Consider the following 20,521-nt stretch of genomic DNA (forward strand, 5'->3'; position numbering starts at 1 on the left):
TTATTTTTCAGTGGGTTTTGTCATACATTTATATGAATCAGCCATAGAGTTACACGTATTCCCCATCCCGATGATTCATGCATCCCACCTGGGCTGGTGATCTGTTTCACCGTAGATAATACATGTGGTTTTGTTTTTTACTAATATCCACTTGTTACAACAGCACAATTTTGCAATTTGTTATTAATTGCAAAGAGAAAAAACAGTAACTTTATGTTGGAGAAACCTGGCTGACATCACCTTAAAAAAGCAATCAAGATTAGTATCACCAGTTGATACAACGTCAACATCATGTATGGAGAAGGAAATGGCAACCCACTCCAGTATTCTTGCCTGGAGAATCCCATGGACAGGGGAGCCTGGTGGGCTGCCGTCTATGGGGTTGCACAGAGTCGGGCATGACTAAAGTGACTTAGCAGCAGCAGCAGCAACATCATGTAACTTCTGGGACTTCCTTGGTGGTACAATGGCTAAGATTCCATGCTCCCGGTGCAGGGGGCGCTGAGTTTGATCCCTGGTCAGGGAACTAGATCCCACATGCTGCAACTGAGAGTTCATATGCCACAACTAAAGAACCCACATGTCACAACGAAGACTGAAGATTGTATGTGTTGCAACTAAGACCCGGTGCAACCAAATAAATAATGTTTTTAACTGTGTAGCTCCTGATAAGATGCACTGGAGTTCCATACACATGTCCCATTTCATGAAAGGCTATGAGACATACCATTTCTGTGGGATACTTGCCAAAAAACATATCTTCAATCTTATCATGAGAAAACTTCAAACAATCTCAAATTTCTAAAAAAATAACTGGTCAGTGAAATAAAGACTCCAAAACTGTCACAGAGTATGGGAGACTGAGGAGACATAAACAACTAAATGCAAAGAATTGGATCCTGTACCAGACAAAGGACATTAGAGAAAAGTGGCAAAAGTCAGATGAGGTCTATTAGCTAACAGTATTGTTTCAATGCTAATTTCCCGATTTCAGTAATTGTACTGTGGTTATATAAGATGTAAACATAAGAAGAAGGTAGGTGAGGGGGTACTAGAACTCTGAACTGTTTTTGAAACACTTTGAGAAATCTAAAATTACTTCAAAATAAAAAAAATTAATAAGTAAATAAGAATGAATGTGGTGATGAGCTACCACCAGACGGCCCTTCTGGTGAATTTGGTCTTAATCGTCATTGGCAATCCTGGACAATAAAGACCCACACTGGGTTATAGCTTTAAAAGTTTTTATTACAGAAAACCCCATTCTTCCAAGTCCAACTCAAAGCACCCCCCCCCCCCCAGCTTTTTTTTTTTAACTAAATCTGGGCTTCTGTACATATTGGATCAAATGGTTTTCTTACTCCTTGGGTATCTGCTACGGAGTATGGGACTCTGCCATTGATTGTAGGTTCTCCAAGAGGAGAGGCTGGGACTCTGTAGCCATGTTCCATTCCGTGACACCTGGTCAGCAAGGTACTGACAGCATTATGCCCCTGCCTGGGAGGCTAGGCAGGGGGATCTGCCAGCCTTCAGCAAGCCCTGTGCTCCCACTTTGTGTCTCGTGGTGACAGGGCTCTAGACAATGTCACTGTGATCTCTAACTACAGCCAATACAACTACTGGCATCAACACAGGGCATTATGGCTGGGACACTCCCTGAGTGTGAGAATGGGGAGAGTGGCATGTCAGTCCCCAGAAGTGCGGGATTGCAGGCAAAAGATGCCAGCACAGCAGAAGGGTCTGCTTCTCAGAAGCAAACTAGGCAGGGGTCAGGGAGGTCCTGGGAGAACACACACAAAGGTACAAGGATTTCAAAGGCAAGGAGCTGGGAAGTGATGGTGGACAGTGGCCTGAAGGAAGCCCAGCCCAGAACATATCAGGACAGATTTGATCAGCGAGTGAACCAATGCTTTAATAATAAAGAATAATGTGGCTATCACAGGACATTGCCTGGATGGCTGTGACTGCTACTGCTACTCACTGAGCATTTAAACAGGGGTGGGGAGTGTTTGAAGGTGCAGATCTCAGAGCAGCAGCCTTAGCAGGAGGATGCTGGCAAGGGCCAAGGGTGTGAAGGAGGCTTGAGAGACAGTGTCAGAGGTGGTCGGGGCAGGGGAAGTGGATGTTGATGTGGTGGAGTAGTCTCCACACTCAAACTTTCGGAAAGTGATTCCTCTGAACGTCTGATTTTCAACACCCAGGAACTCACAGGTGGAGTTGCTGACATTGGAGCAACCTTTCAGCACGAGTGTTGTTGTCTCTGTGAATGCAAATGAGACAGTAAGGGCTTTACAGTCCCTTCACCCTCCCTCCCCAAGTGACCTGCAAGAGCTGAAACAGGTCTGTTTCTGCAACAGGAGCTTGGAGAAAGGAGCCCAAGAACAATGACTGAAGGGTAATGGCAGAATGACCATGGAAGTGAGGGTCTAGAGCCCCTCCCTGACCCAGTCCCAGAGGAAACTGAGGCTCCTGGAGGTGGATGTGAGCCTGAGCTCACAGGTCAAGGCCAGAGCTGGGCCTGGGACTCAAATCTTCAGTGTTTTTCTGAGTCGCTGGCAAGGGGTGAAATGCAGGAACAGGTTCAGACCCTCCATAAATCCTCTGTTCTCAATCCAAGAAGAAGTCAGCACTTCAGACTGCTCCTGGCCTCCACTCCTCTAGATTCTGCTTTCCATCCCCATTCCTCTCTGGACCTGAATTCTCTCTACCTGAGTTTTCCTTGAGAAGAGGAGAAACAGTCAAAGGGGATATGAAGAGACTACCACGTCTTTACTCCTAATTCATGTTGTGATGTGTTGAACTTTATTTTAAACTGAGGTCCTAGGAAAAGACCAAGGGAATTTGCAAAGAAGATGTGATTGTGATTGCAGCTACCATTTATTGAGTACTGATTATGTGCCAGTATTGCTTTATAGTAGTGTATGTGTACTATTCAGTCAAGTCGTGTCCCGACTCTTTGCGATTGCTTTGAAGGCTGCAAGCCAAATTGTCCTGAAGGACAGGCAGTTCACAGAGGAGGAAGGGGCTGGAGGAGATGACTGGCTATTTGTTAGAGGCAGGGCTACAATTTGAATTCAAGACTGACTCCATCCTTGCTCTGAGAAGGAAGGAGAAACTTCCAAATACCAGTAAAGAGAGAAATTCAATGTTGTTTTAGAGCAAATATCAGTGTTGAAGGTTGAATTAGAGTGTGTGAGGAAGATATGTTGCTTGGCACATGTCTACAGTATTTTTTTTTAAGTGACCTGGGGCAAAAACAAAAACAAAATCCTACATTTATGATGACTTTGATCTGTCTGACTTTCAGATTGAGTCAAGGCCTGGGACTTTGCAGACACCTTGGAATAAGGTAAACAGAAACAGCAAGTCTTTCTTATGCCATTGCTGCCCTCAGGCAAAGCTTTAGAATTAGACATCAGAGCTGTGTAGACATCAAGACACTTAAATGCATATTATTGCATGACATAAATCACTCTGAAAAGGCTACAAACTATATGATTTCAACCATATAAATTCTGATAAAGGCAAAACTATAGAAAGAGTAAAGAAAAATCAGAGGTTTCCAGGGGTTAGGGATAGATAGAGCACAGAGGATTTTCAGGTCAGTGACACCACTATGCATGATACTATGACAGTAGATACATGCCATCATACATTTGTCAAAACCCATATAATATACAGCACAAACAGTAAACCCTAGTGGACTCTGAATGATAGCACTGTGTCAGTATAGGTTCATGGATGATAACAATGTACCTTTTTGGTGGGTGATGTTGATAGTGGGAAAGACTATATATGTGTATGGGGAAAAAATTATAGAAAAAATATATCTTCCTCTCAATTTTCCTGTGAATCTAAAACTTCTCTAAAAACTAAAGTCTATTTTTTTTTTAAGTAAAAAGAAGTTCAGGAGAAGTATGAAGTTTGGCCCCACTAAGAAATCTGCAATTACAATTAAGCATCAAATTCCAAAACCATAACTGCCATTTAACAAAAGTTGAAATCAAATTGTACTTGGATACTGATGCTCTTTAAACTCTTATTATTGTAAGGCATACTGTGGCAGAGACTGACTGTTCATTTTAGCTTTATGCCTCTTCCTTTCCTGCTGTGTCACCACTGGATTAAATTTCCACCTTCCAGGGCAGTCTGAGTTTCAGACAACAGAATGTGGAAGGGAGTGAGGCACTCGCTTCTAGGCACTGCCTGTAATAACCTTCCTGCCTTCCTCCACTCCCCCTCTTACCCCACCTGCTGGTGAGATGCAAAGAATACAGAAGAGAGCTGCCAAATCCTGAGTGAATAGGGGCTGGAGCCTCATGATGAAAGGAATCCAGGGCCCTGAACTCTGCAATGAACTGCTCCATGAGCAAGAAATAAGCTATGGTGCATTGAGCCATAGGACATGGAAGTTGCCCTTAAACAGTAATTAACTAACACTAATAGTGTTATATTAGTAATATTAGCATTAGTAATTGGCTAATAGTAATAGTTAATAAATGTATTATTATTTAAATAATCATGCATAACATTTGTCTGAATATTTATTAGTTTTATATTGTATGATGGTTCATTTATATCTCATAACAGTTAGTATCAAATTACTTCTGTAGAAAAGAATAGTTGGTTGGATTTTTTTTAGAGAAATCATCATTATTGTTCATTTTCAAATATCCACTGACTTTTTAAAATAGGAAACACTGTACTGATTTACACCATGACCACGGGGAATAGATCATACCTAAGGTGTAAAATAGCTTTTTTATTTCAATGCTGTTTTTGTTCTTTTTCCAATTGGTTGGGTATTAAAGTCCAATTTGAGTCTCCCTTCTAGGCAACTCTAGTTGTCAGAAGTCAACACCTCTCAATGACGGGTAGAGAAGGGAAGTTACACATAAAAAGTAATAAAAGTCGAACCCACCCACACCTACAGAACAGCTCAACCTAGTAAAGAAATAAATGCCAGGAGTGACGTGATGCCCTTAAATGAGCCTGGCTTGATTACAAGTCATAAAGAGAATAGAATTCAAAAGATGGACAGCCCAAGAGGAATGACACTGGACCTAGGAGGCAAAAATAGCAAGCAACTCAAGGCTATGTTAACAGCCTCACTATCTCAAAGGTACCCTGACCTTATTTCCTCATCCTATCTCCACCAGGCCTTTTTTTGTGAATCCAGAATTTATGATCCAAGGTGTAACATGTGTTTTAAACCCAAGACCCATAAAAAGGAATTCACATACCATTCATAAATTCTGCGATTATACTGACACATCTTTCTCCATAACATTTCCGGGTTTCATTACAGGAAGTTTCATTTTTTCCATAACATGCAGGGCACTCTACATTGTTGGGCATCACTTGCTGTGGAGGAGCTGGGTAGAGTAAGAATCATTAACTCAGAACAGTGTTATCACAAAGATCATGGTATTTCCTGGAGTGGAAGGGGAAATGCAGACAAAGATGCTAGCCAGAGAGACCTCTCAGGGTCTCTGCATGCTCAGAAATCTCTGATCCTGCCATAAAAATACCAGTCATCCTATTCCCATGTCCCACCAAAATATTTGCAGCACTAAACCTCACAGATCTGCCCTTACAAACCATCTACTCTTCAAGAACTGTGGTCGATGAGTGTGTTGGGATGAGAAGGGAAAGGTAAGATTTTGAGCTAAAACTAACATTAGCCAGCTATTCTGGATTTAGCCAACAGGTGTGTGACTATTACTAAATCTTGCTCTGAACAAATGAAATCAAGTAATTATTTATCATTATGACTTTGATTTTTTTTTTTAATTATATGAGACCCAGCTCTGCTATAAATGAACCGTGCTTTATGACTATGGCCACATTTTCTCCTCTTCAGAACAAAGGCTTTGACCTAAGCCAACGGTTCTCAAATGACAGTCCAGGAACTCCTGGGGATCCCTGAGCTCCTTCCAGGGAGTCCACTAGGTCAAAATTATTTTCATGGTGATACTAAGATGTTCTTTGCCTCTTTGTCTTTCTTTCATGAAAATACAATGGAGTTTTCCAGTGGCAACATGACATGTGAGATTGCAACAGAATAAATGAACAAGCAAATCTGAGAACCAGCTGTATTCTATGAAACCAGAAATTAAAGTGCTTTGAAAAAACATGGAGCAATGCCATTCTTTCCACTAAATATATTTTGTTTTGGAAAATAATTATTTCTATTCTAATAACATAGAAATGTTATTATGTTAACATGTAGTGGGTTTTATTATTTTTTAGTAACTAACAAATATTTTAAAAATTTCTAAAAAAAAAAAATTTCTTAGCCTTATTTTTAATACAGTAACTATTGATAGATATAGTCCACAGAAACAGAAGTTATTTGGGGTCCCTCAGTAATTTTGAAGACTTAGCATCTGGAAAGACAGTGTGGGGCCACAAAATTTGAAAGCTACTAATGAGCATCTACTGCCTTCCCACACAGGTTGAAGAACTGTGATTTCTGTCTTTACTGAGAAACGGAAAGCATAATAGTAGTGCTGGCTTTCTTGATTTGTTTCTCAAGTAATTGTTGTATGTCAGCTGTTAATGTTACCCAAATATGCACTGAAGTGCCTAGACTTAAAATGTCCACCTAAGATTGACAATCACAAGTGGTGAGAGAAGGGATGGATCTGGGAGGACAGAGGGAAGATGTGGCCAGCACCCACCAGTGGCATCACTGGTTTGATTGCATGCTTCTCCTAGGCAACACTGGCTTTCAAAGTGGAAGATTTCTTTTTCAGATACGTAGACCATGAAAGGCTGGACCGTGGTCTCACTGCAGTTCTCTGCAGAGCAGGCATGATCCTCATACCATTCGGAGTGTTCTCCTACACAAAGGCAAACACAGACTATCAGTCCTGGGTACAAAGCGTTCAGGGAGCAACTGCTTTAGGCAAGGACAGAAAATATAATCTCGGCTCAAGGCAATTTAGGGGACACCGAAGAGAATTTCCTGCAAAAAGAAAAATCCTTCCCCAAAAAGTAGTTTCTGGCTTCAGCAGGAGATTTTGCAGCTTAAATTCCAGGTGAAAGGCTGATGGGTGAAGTGGATGTTTCACGCTGACAGCCCCAGAGCCCACTGGTCAGTCTTAACATCTCTAAATATAGCCAAGCAGATGTGATGAGTCTATGCACAACATGATATTGAACCTGAAATCAGTAAAGCTTATAGACCAAAGCTATGCAATGTGGTGGTCATTTATAAAGCTCTATGTGGTCATTTACAAATCACTTCTTCATATTTCAAGAGATCAATAACTGAATGTACATATAAGACAGCATTGATATACACATTAATATCATTGAAAAAACTTCTACTGAAAAAGCATGAGTGCCGTTTATAGGAAACACCAGGATGAGGGGAACAAATGAAATAACATCACAAAGAAGCAATCAAGTAAAGCCAGAATATGAGACAGCTACAGAACAAATGCCCCTATTCCTCCAACAATTCAGTGGAATTGAGCAAAAAAAGAGATCTTACTAAACAAACTAGGCACGATAGACCTAACAGCAAAATGTAATTTTGTTTGGGTCCAAATTCCAATGCATCAATTATATCTCAATATCTTTGAAATATGTTGAACATTTTTAAGGTCACCTTAACTTTAAAGTTTTAAATTAGCTAATTTCTTAGGTGTGATCATTGTATGGTAGTTATGTAAAAAGCAGGGGAGAGTTCTTATCAGAGATGAATAATGAAGTGTTTATAGGGGAAATAACATGTTATCTAGATTTGCTTTAAAATACTATGGGGAGTAAATTAGGAGTTAAGGATTAAAACATACATGTCACTATATATAAAATAAATACCCAACAAGGACCTACTGAATAGCACAGGGAACCATACTCAATAACTTGTAATAACCTATAATGGAAAAGAATCCATTTTCCTAAAATGGAAAAGAATTTGCGTGTGTGTGTGTATAAGACTCACTTTGTTGTACACCTGAAACTAACACAATATTGTAAATCAACTATATTTCAATAAAAATTTAAAGAATAAAAATGCTATGGGAAAAAAAAAGCAAAATGTTAATTGCTGACATAGGACCACAGTTTACTATACTCCTCTTCCTGCTTTTGTGTATGTTTGAAATGCTCATAATAAAAAGTTAAAAATAAATCAAAATGCTCTGAGAGAGTTGTAACAATCATACCAGCAAAACACCCTGGAAGGAAGTCTGAGTGAAAGCATGTTGAATCTGAAACAGGAAGGAACACTGAGAGGAAGGAAAGGGGAGTAGAAAATGGACAAATGAAAGCACCTAGAGAAAGTTGACTGCTTTATAATTTAGCTAGGAGCTGTCCCTGCTTCTCGTGTTCATTAGTACGGGCCTACAGTGAGGTTTCAGCCAGAGGTGGCAATTCCAAGGAGCCACAGAGGCTTGTTTGCTTGCTGGGCTCTACCACTTGCTTGTTGCTTCTCCTGGGAGGTGCCTTCATGACTCCCTCTCTCTGTGCACAGCCCAGCCTTAGCCTTCCTTTTCCTAGCCAGCCTCTCCAGCACCGGCCCTGTGCAAGTTCCAGAAACGGGAATGATCACCCCCTGAGGCTCACCTTGAGAAAAGTTGGTTGAGAAACTTGTACAGCTGGTGTTGGCATTTGAGGGACACTCCGTGGCATTTTTTGCAGCACAGCCATCTTTCAATGTATTACACTGTACACAGTGCAGTGTATGATACTGAGATTCTGGGGAAACAAAATGTTTGGCATCGTCAACATTCAGGAGACATTAATAGAGTTTGCTTTGGACAAAGCACCACACTTACCTCAGGTTAAAAGAATAGCCAAGATAGCATCCCTTCCCTCTGGGGTCCCCCAAACTTTAAGCTGTGAGATGTCTACCATTTTCCGGTTGGAAGACCCAAACTTGACCCACAGCACAGAGTGGTATCACAGCGGGCAGTGTGCAAGAAGGGGTCTCACAGTCTTCATTGCCCACATCTTGACAAGAGGTCACTTGAGGGGATTCCAGAGCACCAAGACTGACAAGACTCTGGTGAGGTGCAAAATGGGGTCTTTATTCCAGAAGGGAGCAATGTGGTTTCCCTCACCTACAGCTGCAACCGTGAGCACGACGATGATACCAGTGAAGAGGAAGCCCTTCATGGTGCTGGACATGTGCCTCCTGAGGACGAGAACTGTGGCTGCAGAGCCTCGAACCTGAAGAGAGGGGCACAAAGAGGACAGCCTGGGGATTCAGAAGATTGCCAGGGCGTGATATCCCCTAGGGTTGCAATCACACTTCAACAAACCTGGCCCAACCTTGTGACAGAAGGAATCACCATCGTCAGCTGGAAGCACAGAGCTGTGATAACAGGTTCAACCCTGCCTTTATACCCATAAGAATCTGAGTTTTCCCTTTGCCTACAAAGGTATCTACACACACAGGTACGAAAGCCCAGGGCATTTCCTACAGAACCACCACAGATACAAAGTGGGCGGGCAGATGATTGCCAGCCCCACTGAGGATGGGGGTCCAAGAAGAAAGCTGGGCTCTCCTCTCCCAGAGCATAGTGTCCATCCTCTAATTGGAATCTTGCCACATTCCCATAATGCCTTAGGGGCTCTGTCTCTGCCATCACCATTCCAATAAGCAGACACCTATTGAGCACTTAACTCTGTTCTGAACATTTATGTGCACTGATTCACGTAATTCCTCCACCTCTGTAGGCAGGTACTATTATTAGGATCACCTTCACTTCAAAGGGGGAAATTAAGCCCCAGAGAAGTTAGGTAAGCACTCAAAGTCAAGGTCACACTCCTGAGAGGGATAAAAGCTGGGTTTGGTCCAGATCCCTAATCCTCACTCCACACTGCCTCCAACAGACATGACTCCCAAAGCCCCAGACCCAAAGGTCCCAGCACACCTCTGACTGGTCTGTCATCAATCTCTCTGCATCTGTAAGTTGTCTAATAGCTAAGGTCTAGCTGTATTTATTAAGATCCTGAGAGTTGGGGATTAGAAAATGTAAACTACTATATATAGGATGGATAAACAAGTTTCTAGTGTATAGCACAAGGGACTATATTCAATATATTGTGATAATCCATAATGTAAAAATAATTTTTTTTAAAAAAGAATGCCTATAAGTATAAAACTGAGTCACTTTGCTATACAGCAGATTAGCACAACATTGTATATCAGCTATACTTCAAATTAAACAAATAAATAAATATCCTGAATCAGAACTCCTAAAATTTCAATTTGCCCATGTGTCAAAGCAGCATGAAAGGGATATGTCTGGCTCTGCATTGAGTCCTTCTTTATCATTAGCTCATTTATCCTGTGAACAGTAGGCAGGAGCCACATGTAGCCACTTACATTTGGATTCACTGAAGGAATAAAAAGGAAACATATTATTTCTCAGACCAGCCATGTTCCAGTGCTCCGTGGCCACCTGTGGCTGGTGGCTGCGGTATTGGCCAGTGCAGGTATGAAACAAGTCCCAGGGCACAGTGCTGCTATAAAGATTTTTGCCTACTCCCCAGCTGAAAAAGCTGCAGAAGGAGGGATAATGAAAATTGCCCAGACTCATTCAACTTGTGAGACCAAAAGCGGGACTCCATTCGGTATCCTTCCATGTCCAAAACCGAGTTGTACCATGATGCTGCTGCTGCTGCTAAGTCACTTCAGTTGTGTCCCACTCTATGCAACTCCATCCCTGGGATTCTCCAGGCAAGAACACTGGAGTGGGTCGCCATATCCTTCTCCAATGCATAAAAGTGAAAAGTGAAAGTGAAGTCGCTCAGTCATGTCCGACTCTTCGCAACCCCATGAACTGCAGCCTACCAGGCTCCTCCGTCCATGGGATTTTCCAGGCAAGAGTACACTGCCACTTATTAAAGAGCAGCAAACCTTCTATTGAGCGTTGCAACCCACCGCCTGCATCCCACTTCACCAACCACACATGCACCCCCTGCCAACATACACACATACATGCACAACACTATGATCATTTAGTTAACTTTTTAGGGGCCAGTGAAAAGAAAGAGAAACTAGTCACAATCAGGGAAGACAGATAGCCCATCAATTATCTAATGGCCCCAACATTTAGAGATCCAAGGAGAAAAATAAAGTAGGTTTGGTTTGGCGGTTGTGGCAGATGTTCTATGCATTGTACCCTACATCCTCCCATGCCCAGTCACTGCTCCAGGCACAGAACCCTAATGCAGAGAGAGGTTTAGGGGTTGGGCTTCCCAGGAAGGGCATCTCAAGCCTTGTGGCTATAAAGGAAGAGGAGATAGGACAAAAAATGAGAAAGAGGCCACAGAAGCCATATCAATTAAGTGCACAAATCACCTCAGCCCAGTGGTTCAGACCTGATGACTAGCCTCATTTTCAGAGGGACATAATGGAGGCCCAGAGGGGTCAGGACTCTGCCCAGGAACACACAGCAGAGAGACAGAGACTGAAGGTGGTGGGACCGAGGGGCCTGCAAACTGGGGGCCAGAGCAGAGGGCCCCACAGGGAAAATGAGAGCAAGCGCATCTGTACACCCCTTTGCAAAGTCCTTCCCCTCACTGTATCGTTGGACATTTTCAGCAGTCTGAGAGGGTCCTGTGACAATCGCTCTCATGTTAGACAGAGGAGCATGAGCTCACAAAAACTGTGAGAAGGACACAGCATCGTGAACACACAGAGCAAAGTCCAGTACCTCTCGACTCCAGCCTTCCCCTCCCGGGCACTGCTGAAGGAGCGAGAACCAAGAGAATGCCCTGGACTGCAGACAGCTCTGAATGCCTTTCCCCTGCTCTCAGCTGCTCCCAGGTTGGGCCCCGCTTCAAAGCTCAGCCCCAGTCCTTTACCTTCTCTGTCTGGCCCAGAGACTGCCCTGCAGAAGGTGGATCCCAGCAGAAGACTGGAGAAGGTGTGTGAGGGGCCTTATATAGCAGGTGGTTGCACAATCAGAAAGTACAACTGCCTACAGGGAGGGGCTTCTGAGCCAGACTGGGCCCCGCCCAACTGTAGAGTCATACACAGCTTAACCCTCGGCAGCTATGATGCTGGTCAAGTCTCCGAAGCCTCCAGGAATTGGGAAAACTTTGGTCAGGGCCTGCCTTTGGCAAAAGACACAAAGGAGACAGATATGTCCCTGCCATTGTCTCATGTGGGCTGCCACCCACCAGATGGATTCCATGACCAGTTGATGGATCACAATATCCTGACCTTGTAAAGCAGTCACCTTGATCAGCCCATCTACAGATGAGGAAACCAAGGTACATAAGAGAAAAGTAACAGAGCTTCCCTGGTGGCTCAGTGGTAAAGAATCCGCCTGCCTGTGCAGGAGACTGGTCCGGGAAGATCCCACATAACTCGGAGCAGCTAAGCCTGGGAACCGAAACTACCGAAGCCAATGTACCTAGAGCCTGTGCTCCGCAAAGCCACCACAATGAGAAGCCCGGTCAGCCCCTGCTTGCTGCAACTAGAGAAAAAGTCCACACAGCAATGAAGAGCCAGCACAGCCAAAAATAAATAAATGATTTTTTTTTTTAAGAGAGAGAAACATAACAGATTCTCCCAAGATTACACAGCTGGGAAAGAGTCAAAACTCAGAATCAGGTTACATGGGGGTTGTGCAGCTCAGGAAAGAGGCTCAGGTCTCCTTGGGCAAGTGTCTGAACTTCACTAATTCTTAGGGTCCTCCAACCAAGATGAGGATAAGCTCACTGTACAATCTCACAGGGTAGAGGGGCCAGGAGGCCCCTGCTTGCAGAATACCCTATGCCCCTCGGTGGGAGGTGGGCCCCTGCTGCCGCTGCCCCCCACACCCTAGGCATTCTGTCTGACCGCACGGTCTAGGCAGCCTCTGTTGGTGACAGCAGAGGTGGGCCAGGCTCCTCCCAGCACCTTCCTATTGTGGCGTGTGTGCTTCTGGCTTGGAGTGTGGATCTGAGCTCCCTTCCCTCCTGCTGTTCCTGCCCCTTCAGGCACTTACACGCTCACACACAGACACACCACACACACAGAGGTCTCAGGTAGGCATCTCACCAACACTTCCCAGCTGCCAGTTAAATATTAAGAGTTCTCTACTCTTGAATATACTCCTTGTCCATCTGCTGCCCGCTCTGTGCAGACTGTGGCTGGTCTCCTTCTTTCCTTAAATTCATGCATTTAATCAACAAATGGGGCATCCCATGCCCACTCTAGGGATTCAGGAGGTATTTGGGCAAAGGAGGACTTTGCCTTCTGTAGGAGTATTGTCTAGAGGGAGGGACACGACACAAATAAAGTAATAAATAAGCAAATTACAGGGTAGATTAGGATATGGTGACTGCACTGGCAAAAAAAGAGTAAAGGTGAGGGATCAACCGTGCTGGAGAGTGGGCACATGATTCAATTTTAAATAGAGAGGCATTGGTCTCATGGAGAAGGCAAAATCTGAGCTATTTCTATATGCAGATCTTCTGGCCATCTCCTGTTTTCTCCTTTCTTACCCTCTGCCATCAGTCTGATCACAACAGCATTTTCCTAAACAAAGGTAGCTCCCTTCTTAATAGAATCCTACTCAGTGCTAATTCCAGCCTCGTGGCAGGGCCCAGTGGGAGAATGTGGCAGGGCCCAGTGGGAGAGGTGGGAGCAGGAGCAGCCAATGGGATGTGGGTGGGGGAGGGTCTGAGGACAGAAGAGTTGAAGAGCCCCATATGCTGCCTTTGAGATAATAGCCCAGGCAGGGAGGTAGCCAGGGGTGGGGATGGGGGGAAGTGGGGAGAGAGGCCAGAGGTCAGGTTGTGCACCAGGATCAAGCTGAGGACACACAGGAAAACCAACCTGATCAATGTTAATTCTTCTCAGAAGGCACTAGACACCCAGGAATGTCTGGGTCTGAATCTAGACTTTGCTCTTCATGTCTCCTAAATTACTTACTAACCTGGCTTGCTGGGCCCAAGTTCTCCATCCATAAAAGAGGAACACCATACCCTGAAGAAACACCTACTGATTATTTCCTCCTGGAATTCTTTTTTTAAATATTTATTTGTTTGTTTATTTATTTATTTATTTATTTTTGTCTGCGTCAGGTCTTAATTGTGGCACAGCTCTCTAGCTGTGGCCCAACATGTGGGATCTCAGCTCCCTGACCAGGGATCGAACCCACATCCTCTGCATTGGAAGGCAGATTCTTACCCACTGGCCCACCAGGGAAGTCCCTCTCCCTGGGATTCTTATCCTGTTCCACTGTGTTTTTTGCCAGTGTCATCTAACTGTAATGCCATGAAGCCATTTGATCATGTGTGATGCAGTAGCAACCTCTGAAGTGGACTGTGCACAACCATTCATGGCAGCCTTGGGTCTGCCCCTCCCAAGGCCCTGGGCAAGATAAGTATCATTATCCCCTTGAAAGATGAAGAGACTGAGTCACAGAGAGGACTTGCCTCCAGGCCTTCAGGCACCAGGGCCAGCAACTTTTCCATTCCAACACAGCCTATGTGGGCTCTGCCCATTCCCAGCCTCTGCCCATGGGGCTGAAAACATCAACCCAGCTCTCCCATCTCCCTGTTCCAGGGTCACATCTCTGTCATCACTGTGGGGCTATCAGGATCCAAGTGCCAGGATCACTCCAAGGTTTTATAAGAAATCACTCCCATAAAACAAGCCCTCCTGACTGACCAAGAAATCCAGGGACCCAAGAGAAACAGGGTCTCAATACAGAGCCCAACTTTTACTCTTAAACTAAAGACAGTGGGCATACCCCAACCACCTTGGTTCCATTATCCCCTTAGAACAGGACAAGGCTGTGTCCTCATGATCACTCCATGAGACAAACTGGGACTCACTTGGATCCTGGAGGGTCATCCTGGGGCATGAACCTGTAACCACTGTGGGAAATGGGCTTCTCCCATTTCCCTCAATTTCTCCCATTTCCCTTGATCATTAGCAGAAGAAATGATCAAAGCTTGAGGTAAATTCTTTGAGGAGACCACTCAGTTTGGGAATAAACTTGCAGAGGGGGCCAGGATTGGAACAGGATGGCCAGAGCAGGAACTCCAACCCGTGTCCAAGCTGAGAACTAGGAAAAGGGTCCCCTGCTTCATCCGTTCTCTGTCTGGGTTTGTTTCAGGGAGTTTTCGTTGAATGGCTTGTTCCTCCAGCCTGGAAATGTGAGAACAGGCTAAAAATAATGAAATTACTATCCCTAACTGCAGGCATCATGCAGGAGAAATATGTGAGCCCTGAGAGATAAGCCTCCCAAATAGTCCATACTCTGGGTAAAATAATAATCCTCTGAGTCTTGAGTTCTCCTTCTGTCAAATGGGAAAAGCATTACCATTCACCTCTGAAGAGCTGTTCTGAGGGCCTCCAGAAAACAATTCCTCCCAATATAGACACTGCTCCTAGAGTCTGCACTAGTGACACCACAGCCTAGGGGGACACACCAGGTCACATGGGGCAGGAGCTAAAGTAGGACCTGACCTCAGAGCACACTTCTGCCACCTACCAGTTGAACTTGAACAATTAGTTACATGTTCTCTAAGTCCGTTTCCTCGTCTGAGAGAAAGGGACATCCATAATATCTAACCTTTCATGAAGATTAAGAGGAAACACTCTTTAGATGGGGCGCACAGTGTTACAAATTTAGCTCAAAGAAATTTCGCTATGATACATACCATCAGTTCAGTCACTGGCAGTTTTCCTGGGCTTCCTTTGTGTCATGCAACATGTCTAGGACCAAATAAGTAATCATTCCAGGACATTTTCAATATGACAATTTCTCAAAAAAAAAAAAAAATAGGCTCTAAATATATTTGAAGAACTATTACATCCAACATTATAAAAACAGTTTGTCTGCCTGATCTATAATGTGAACCTCCACTGGGTTGCGGACAAAGGACAAAAAACAGCAGACAGGCTTTCTCTGCATCTATTGAGATAATCATATGGCTTTTATCTTTTAATTTGTTAATGTGGTGTACAAACTAGTACAACCACTATGGAGAACAGTATGGAGATTCCTTAAAAAACTGGAAATAGAACTGCCATATGACCCAGCAATCCCACTCCTGGGCATACACACTGAGGAAACCAGATCTGAAAGAGACACGTGTACCCCAATGTTCATCACAGCACTGTTTACAATAGCCAGGACATGGAAGCAACCTAGATGCCCATCAGCAGACGAATGGATAAGAAAGCCATGGTACATATACACAATGGACTATTACTCAGCCATTAAAAAGAATTCATTTGAATCAGTTCTAATGAGATGGATGAAACTGGAGCCCATTATACAGAGTGAAGTAAGCCAGAAAGATAAAGACCAATACAGTATACTAACGCATATATATGGAATTTAGAAAGATGGTAATGATAACCCTATATGCAGGACAGAAAAAGAGACACAGATGTATAGAACAGACTTTTGGACTCTGTGGGAGAAGGCGAGGGTGGGATGATCTGAGAGAATAGCATTGAAACATGTATATTATCAAGTGTGAAACAGATCACCAGTCCAGGTTGGATGCATGAGACAAGTGCTCAGGGCTGGTGCACTGGGAAGACCCAGAGGGATGGGATGGGGAGGGAGGTGGGAGGGGGGATCGGGATGGAGAACACATGTAAATCCATGACTGATTCGTGTCAATGTATGGCAAAAAACCACTACAAATTGTAAAGTAATTAGCCTCCAACTAATAAAAATAAGTGAAAAAAAAAAAAAAAAACCAGCAGACAGGCCTGGTTTGACACCTGTCTGTGCCAGTTATCAGCTGTGTAAACTTGGTTAAGATTCTTGGTGTCTCCTTTAAAACACAGGGACATAAATTTTCTTGGAGGCTCACTCACATAGTGGCTGCTGACATGCAAAGAATAATAGCTGCCTTCTCCTCATCTTTTTTCTGACCATTGAACCTTAAATGTCCTCATTTATTCCATAAATATGTGTTTGGGCACTTATTCTGTGCTAAACCCTGGATAGTGGATTTACAAAATTAATGAGACAGATGAGTTCCTTGTCATCCCAAAGACTTTAAGCTAATAACAACAACTACAAACAAACAAGGAAACATTTTTTAAGTAAACAGACAAAGAAAATTGCAAACTGAAGATTTGTGATGGAAACAAAATGGTAACTGAGTTAGGAAAGAAGAGGGTTGGGGTTTGAAGGCATCTCCAAGAGGTAAGAAGGAAACAGTCAAGGAAAGAGAGTAGTCAGATGGTTCCAGAACAGAACAAAAAACATGAGCAAAAAAAAGGTTTCTTAGTCAAGAGCATGCCTTGCCAAAGGAACTGAGCAAAATGGCACACCAGTGTATTGAAGAATCCTAAGGTTATATCCACACCTTACTGAGATCATTTCAACATTTTACGTTGGTTCTTCAACCAAACAGCTTAGATGAAGTGCAAAGAGCATCAGGCTTTATTGACAGAAAATGAGAGTTCAAAACTTAGTTTTGTAATTTACTAACTGGGTGTTAACTTTTATCCATGAGTCACAATTTCCTTATCTAAAATGGTAAAATTAGTAGTACTTACCTGAGAGAAAATGAATAATGACTACCTTCATCCATGACGTAGAATGGGAGATAGTTGATTCATCACTGGTTTTATCATTCCTAATGAACATGGTAGGTGATATCCCTTACAGATCATGCCAAGGTTATTGTGTCCATTTGGAGCAAAATCAAGTTGATAGGGAGACTCTGTTGTTGTTGCTGTTCTTCTTCTTCTTGAGTCACTAAGTTGTATCTGACTCTTTGCGACCCCATGGACTGCAGTACACCAGGCTTCCCTGTCCTTCACTTTCTCCTAGAGTTTGCTCAAATTCGTGTCCACAGGACTGAATTACATTGCCTTCAGAAGAATATTAAGACTCAATTTTGCTTTCTAGGCAATGAGTTAGGTAACCTGCCAGTGTTCCCATTGTTGAGGAGTTTAAACTGGCCCCAGGTAACTCCCTCCTCTAGCCCATTGCTCATTCTTCCCCATCTCAGAACCAGCAACTCCAGGCAGAGGACAGCTTCCATTAGCAGCCGGCCAGAGCCAAAGGTGATAGCAAAGGTGAGACTGCAGAAGGGAGCAAGGATTGGGATTCTGTGTCCCTTGGGATGCAGTGGAGTTGAGTTTCCCTGGGAAGAAGGGAGAACAGAGACAATTCTTGAAGGTTCATAGAAAACAGAGGGAGGAAAATTGGGGATGAGAGAAAAGAGACCCAGAAGAAAGAAGAATCATCCAGGACAATCCTTTCCACCTTCTGCCTCCTCTGTGAGACCCAAGACAGAAGTGAGTTGATTCAGACTCCTTCTAGATATATCGGTCTATTACATTCACCAACCTGTTACTGAATGTACCTCCACCAGCGGGAAACACTGCCTGCCCTCCTTCCGAGAGGTATTGACATCCACTTTCTCATCACTCTGATAACAGATGGCAGTGCTATTTTTCTTTGTTACTTTTCAACATAAAATCTAGGAAACCTACAGCAGCTCCAAATATTGCTTGGGAATCCATGCAGCAGACACTTCATTCTTTTATTCAGTTTGTCCTAAACCCAGAAGCTAGAATGGAGAAGAGCTAAGAAGGACGGGCAGGACTAAAGGAATTAAAAACAAGTACATGGGCAGCTGAAGATAAACAACCCACAAGGCTATTTCTTGCATCTTGCTTACAAGCCTCTGTCTATTTGCTTACTGGTACAGGAACAAATTTCCAAGCCACTGTGACTCATGCAAATGACATACTCCTTTAGGGAATATCATGCTGTTTCAGAAAAAGAAATGAGTTATTAAAAGGTGAAACAATAAAAGGCCCATATTGATGTTGGTGGCAATAAGGAAGTATGGACTACAGGGCTGGTTTCTATTTCTGGCTTTCATAGGCTGTGTGATTTTGGCCAAAGTCCTTCCCCTGTTTGTACCCTAGGAAAGACACTGGGGTACAAATGGGGGAAGTCCAGAATTCAGCCTAGTTTCGAGTGTATATTGTTTCTTAAAACGAAATGGAGATTTAGATAAGAGATTTGTAGACATGTAATTCAAGGCTGTTTTTAAAATTTCTGGTTGCTTTCTCCCAACCACCAAAACAGTTTTGAAAAATACTTTTTGACTCAAAATTGAAGATTTTCCATTACAGACCAGTCAGAGGTTTGTTTGCCCTTTTTTGAGCACCAAGGGGAAATATTCATAACATTGAAATCAGCCTATGATGCATTACATGATATAAAATAAATTTAATATGTCTATGAAAATGCTTTGCAGCCTAAACTGTAGTGCCTACACAGAAGCACTGTCAATATTACTAAACTGCTGCAAAAGGAGGAACTTGTCAACACCATTTTGGCTCAAGTCACAGTGATTCAACAGATAGAGTGACAGCCCTGATTCAGGCAACTGATTCAAGCATTCACACAAAACAGGGGATGAAGTGCTATATAAATCATTAAGATTTTATGGAAGAAAGCACATACACTCCTCTCCCATGGACTGTTGAGACTCCAGCATTTCTAAATAAAATGCCATATAACATTCATTTGAACACTATCTGGAATTCTGCCAGAGCAGATGATTAATTTGAATTGAGGCCCTTTCAGCTTCTTTACCATCGGCAAAAACATCAAAGAAGGCATCCAAAGCCTCTCCTGCTGCCACAAGGTGATGGGATCTTTGGTGGCAGCCTCAAGCAGAAAGTACCCAATGGTCTGAAGGAAACAAAATACATCATTATCACCTGATATTCCAAGTCAGCCTCCAGAAAATAAGCACTGACTCTAAATGTGGCCAACAATTCATGAACATTATTTTATATAAAACTGTTAGGGACATTTAAAAATTTTTAAAAGACAACACATATTGTGAAAATATCAAATATAATGAAGATAATTTTTAAATATTAGAGTTTAAATTCCTAAATAAAATAAAGATCCATTAAGTGATTTATGAAAGATTAATCTTGGAAGTAATTAAAATTTCCCCTCTAACTCTCTCAAGAATGCTTTCTCTCTGTTCTTTCTTTTTTGTTTTACTTTCACCTCTCTTACAGTAATCAGAGTCTGATCCAGCCTGGAGCAATTCTTATCCTCATGGGAATGGAGGGAGAATGGATGAGTATGGTCAGTAAAGGACCAGAAACAACCAGGAATAATAGGGAGAAATGGCATTTTAGCAAAGTTGTCAGTCCCTCACTAGGAAGCCCACTTTGGTGGGAGACACTTCTAATCCACACAAATCTTTTTTTTTTTTCTTTTGACTTGATTGTGTCAGGTCTTAGTTGCAGCATCCAGGATCTTTTGTTGCAGCACACAGATTCTAGTTGTGGTGTGCAGGCTCAGTAGTTGCAGCATGGGGGTCCAGAGTGAGGCCAAAGTACTTGTGGTATGTGGGCTTAGCTGCTCCAAGGCATGTGGGATCTTACTTCCCTGACCAGGGTTGAACCCACATCTCTTGCATTGCAAGGTGGATTCCTTTTTTGTTTCTCTGTCTTCCTTTTACTTTTTTAAACTAATTCATTTATTTCAATTGGGGGATAATTAGTTTACAATACTGTGATTTTTGCCATAGAGCAACATGA

The 20,521-nt window shown here is 43.0% G+C and overlaps 1 protein-coding gene across 1 annotated transcript; it reads right to left on the minus strand.

Annotated features, from left to right (window-relative positions):
- Window positions 1-2,024: 2,024 nt before the first annotated feature.
- On the minus strand, window positions 2,025-9,129 carry LYPD8 (LY6/PLAUR domain containing 8). Its single transcript, XM_065935101.1, has 5 exons — window positions 9,079-9,129; window positions 8,578-8,701; window positions 6,684-6,845; window positions 5,244-5,375; window positions 2,025-2,260 (listed from the first exon to the last, which is right to left on the minus strand). The coding sequence occupies exons 1-5, from the start codon at window positions 9,127-9,129 to the stop codon at window positions 2,025-2,027; spliced, it is 705 nt and encodes a 234-aa protein (XP_065791173.1).
- Between the last annotated feature and the right edge of the window lie 11,392 nt (window positions 9,130-20,521).

This window comes from Muntiacus reevesi, chromosome 1, assembly GCF_963930625.1.
Source record: "Muntiacus reevesi chromosome 1, mMunRee1.1, whole genome shotgun sequence".
Lineage (NCBI taxonomy): Eukaryota > Metazoa > Chordata > Mammalia > Artiodactyla > Cervidae > Muntiacus > Muntiacus reevesi.

Bases quoted from the DNA above. Each gene is read 5' to 3' on its own strand.
- LYPD8 (XM_065935101.1), bottom strand. From the start codon at position 9,129: ATGAAGGGCTTCCTCTTCACTGGTATCATCGTCGTGCTCACGGTTGCA. The intron at 6,846-8,577 runs GTGAGCCTCAGG...GCCTTTGTGTAG, and splicing joins CTCAACCAACTTTTCTCAAG to GAGAACACTCCGAATGGTAT. The intron at 2,261-5,243 runs GTATGTGAATTC...TTGCATTCACAG, and splicing joins AATCGCAGAATTTATGAATG to AGACAACAACACTCGTGCTG.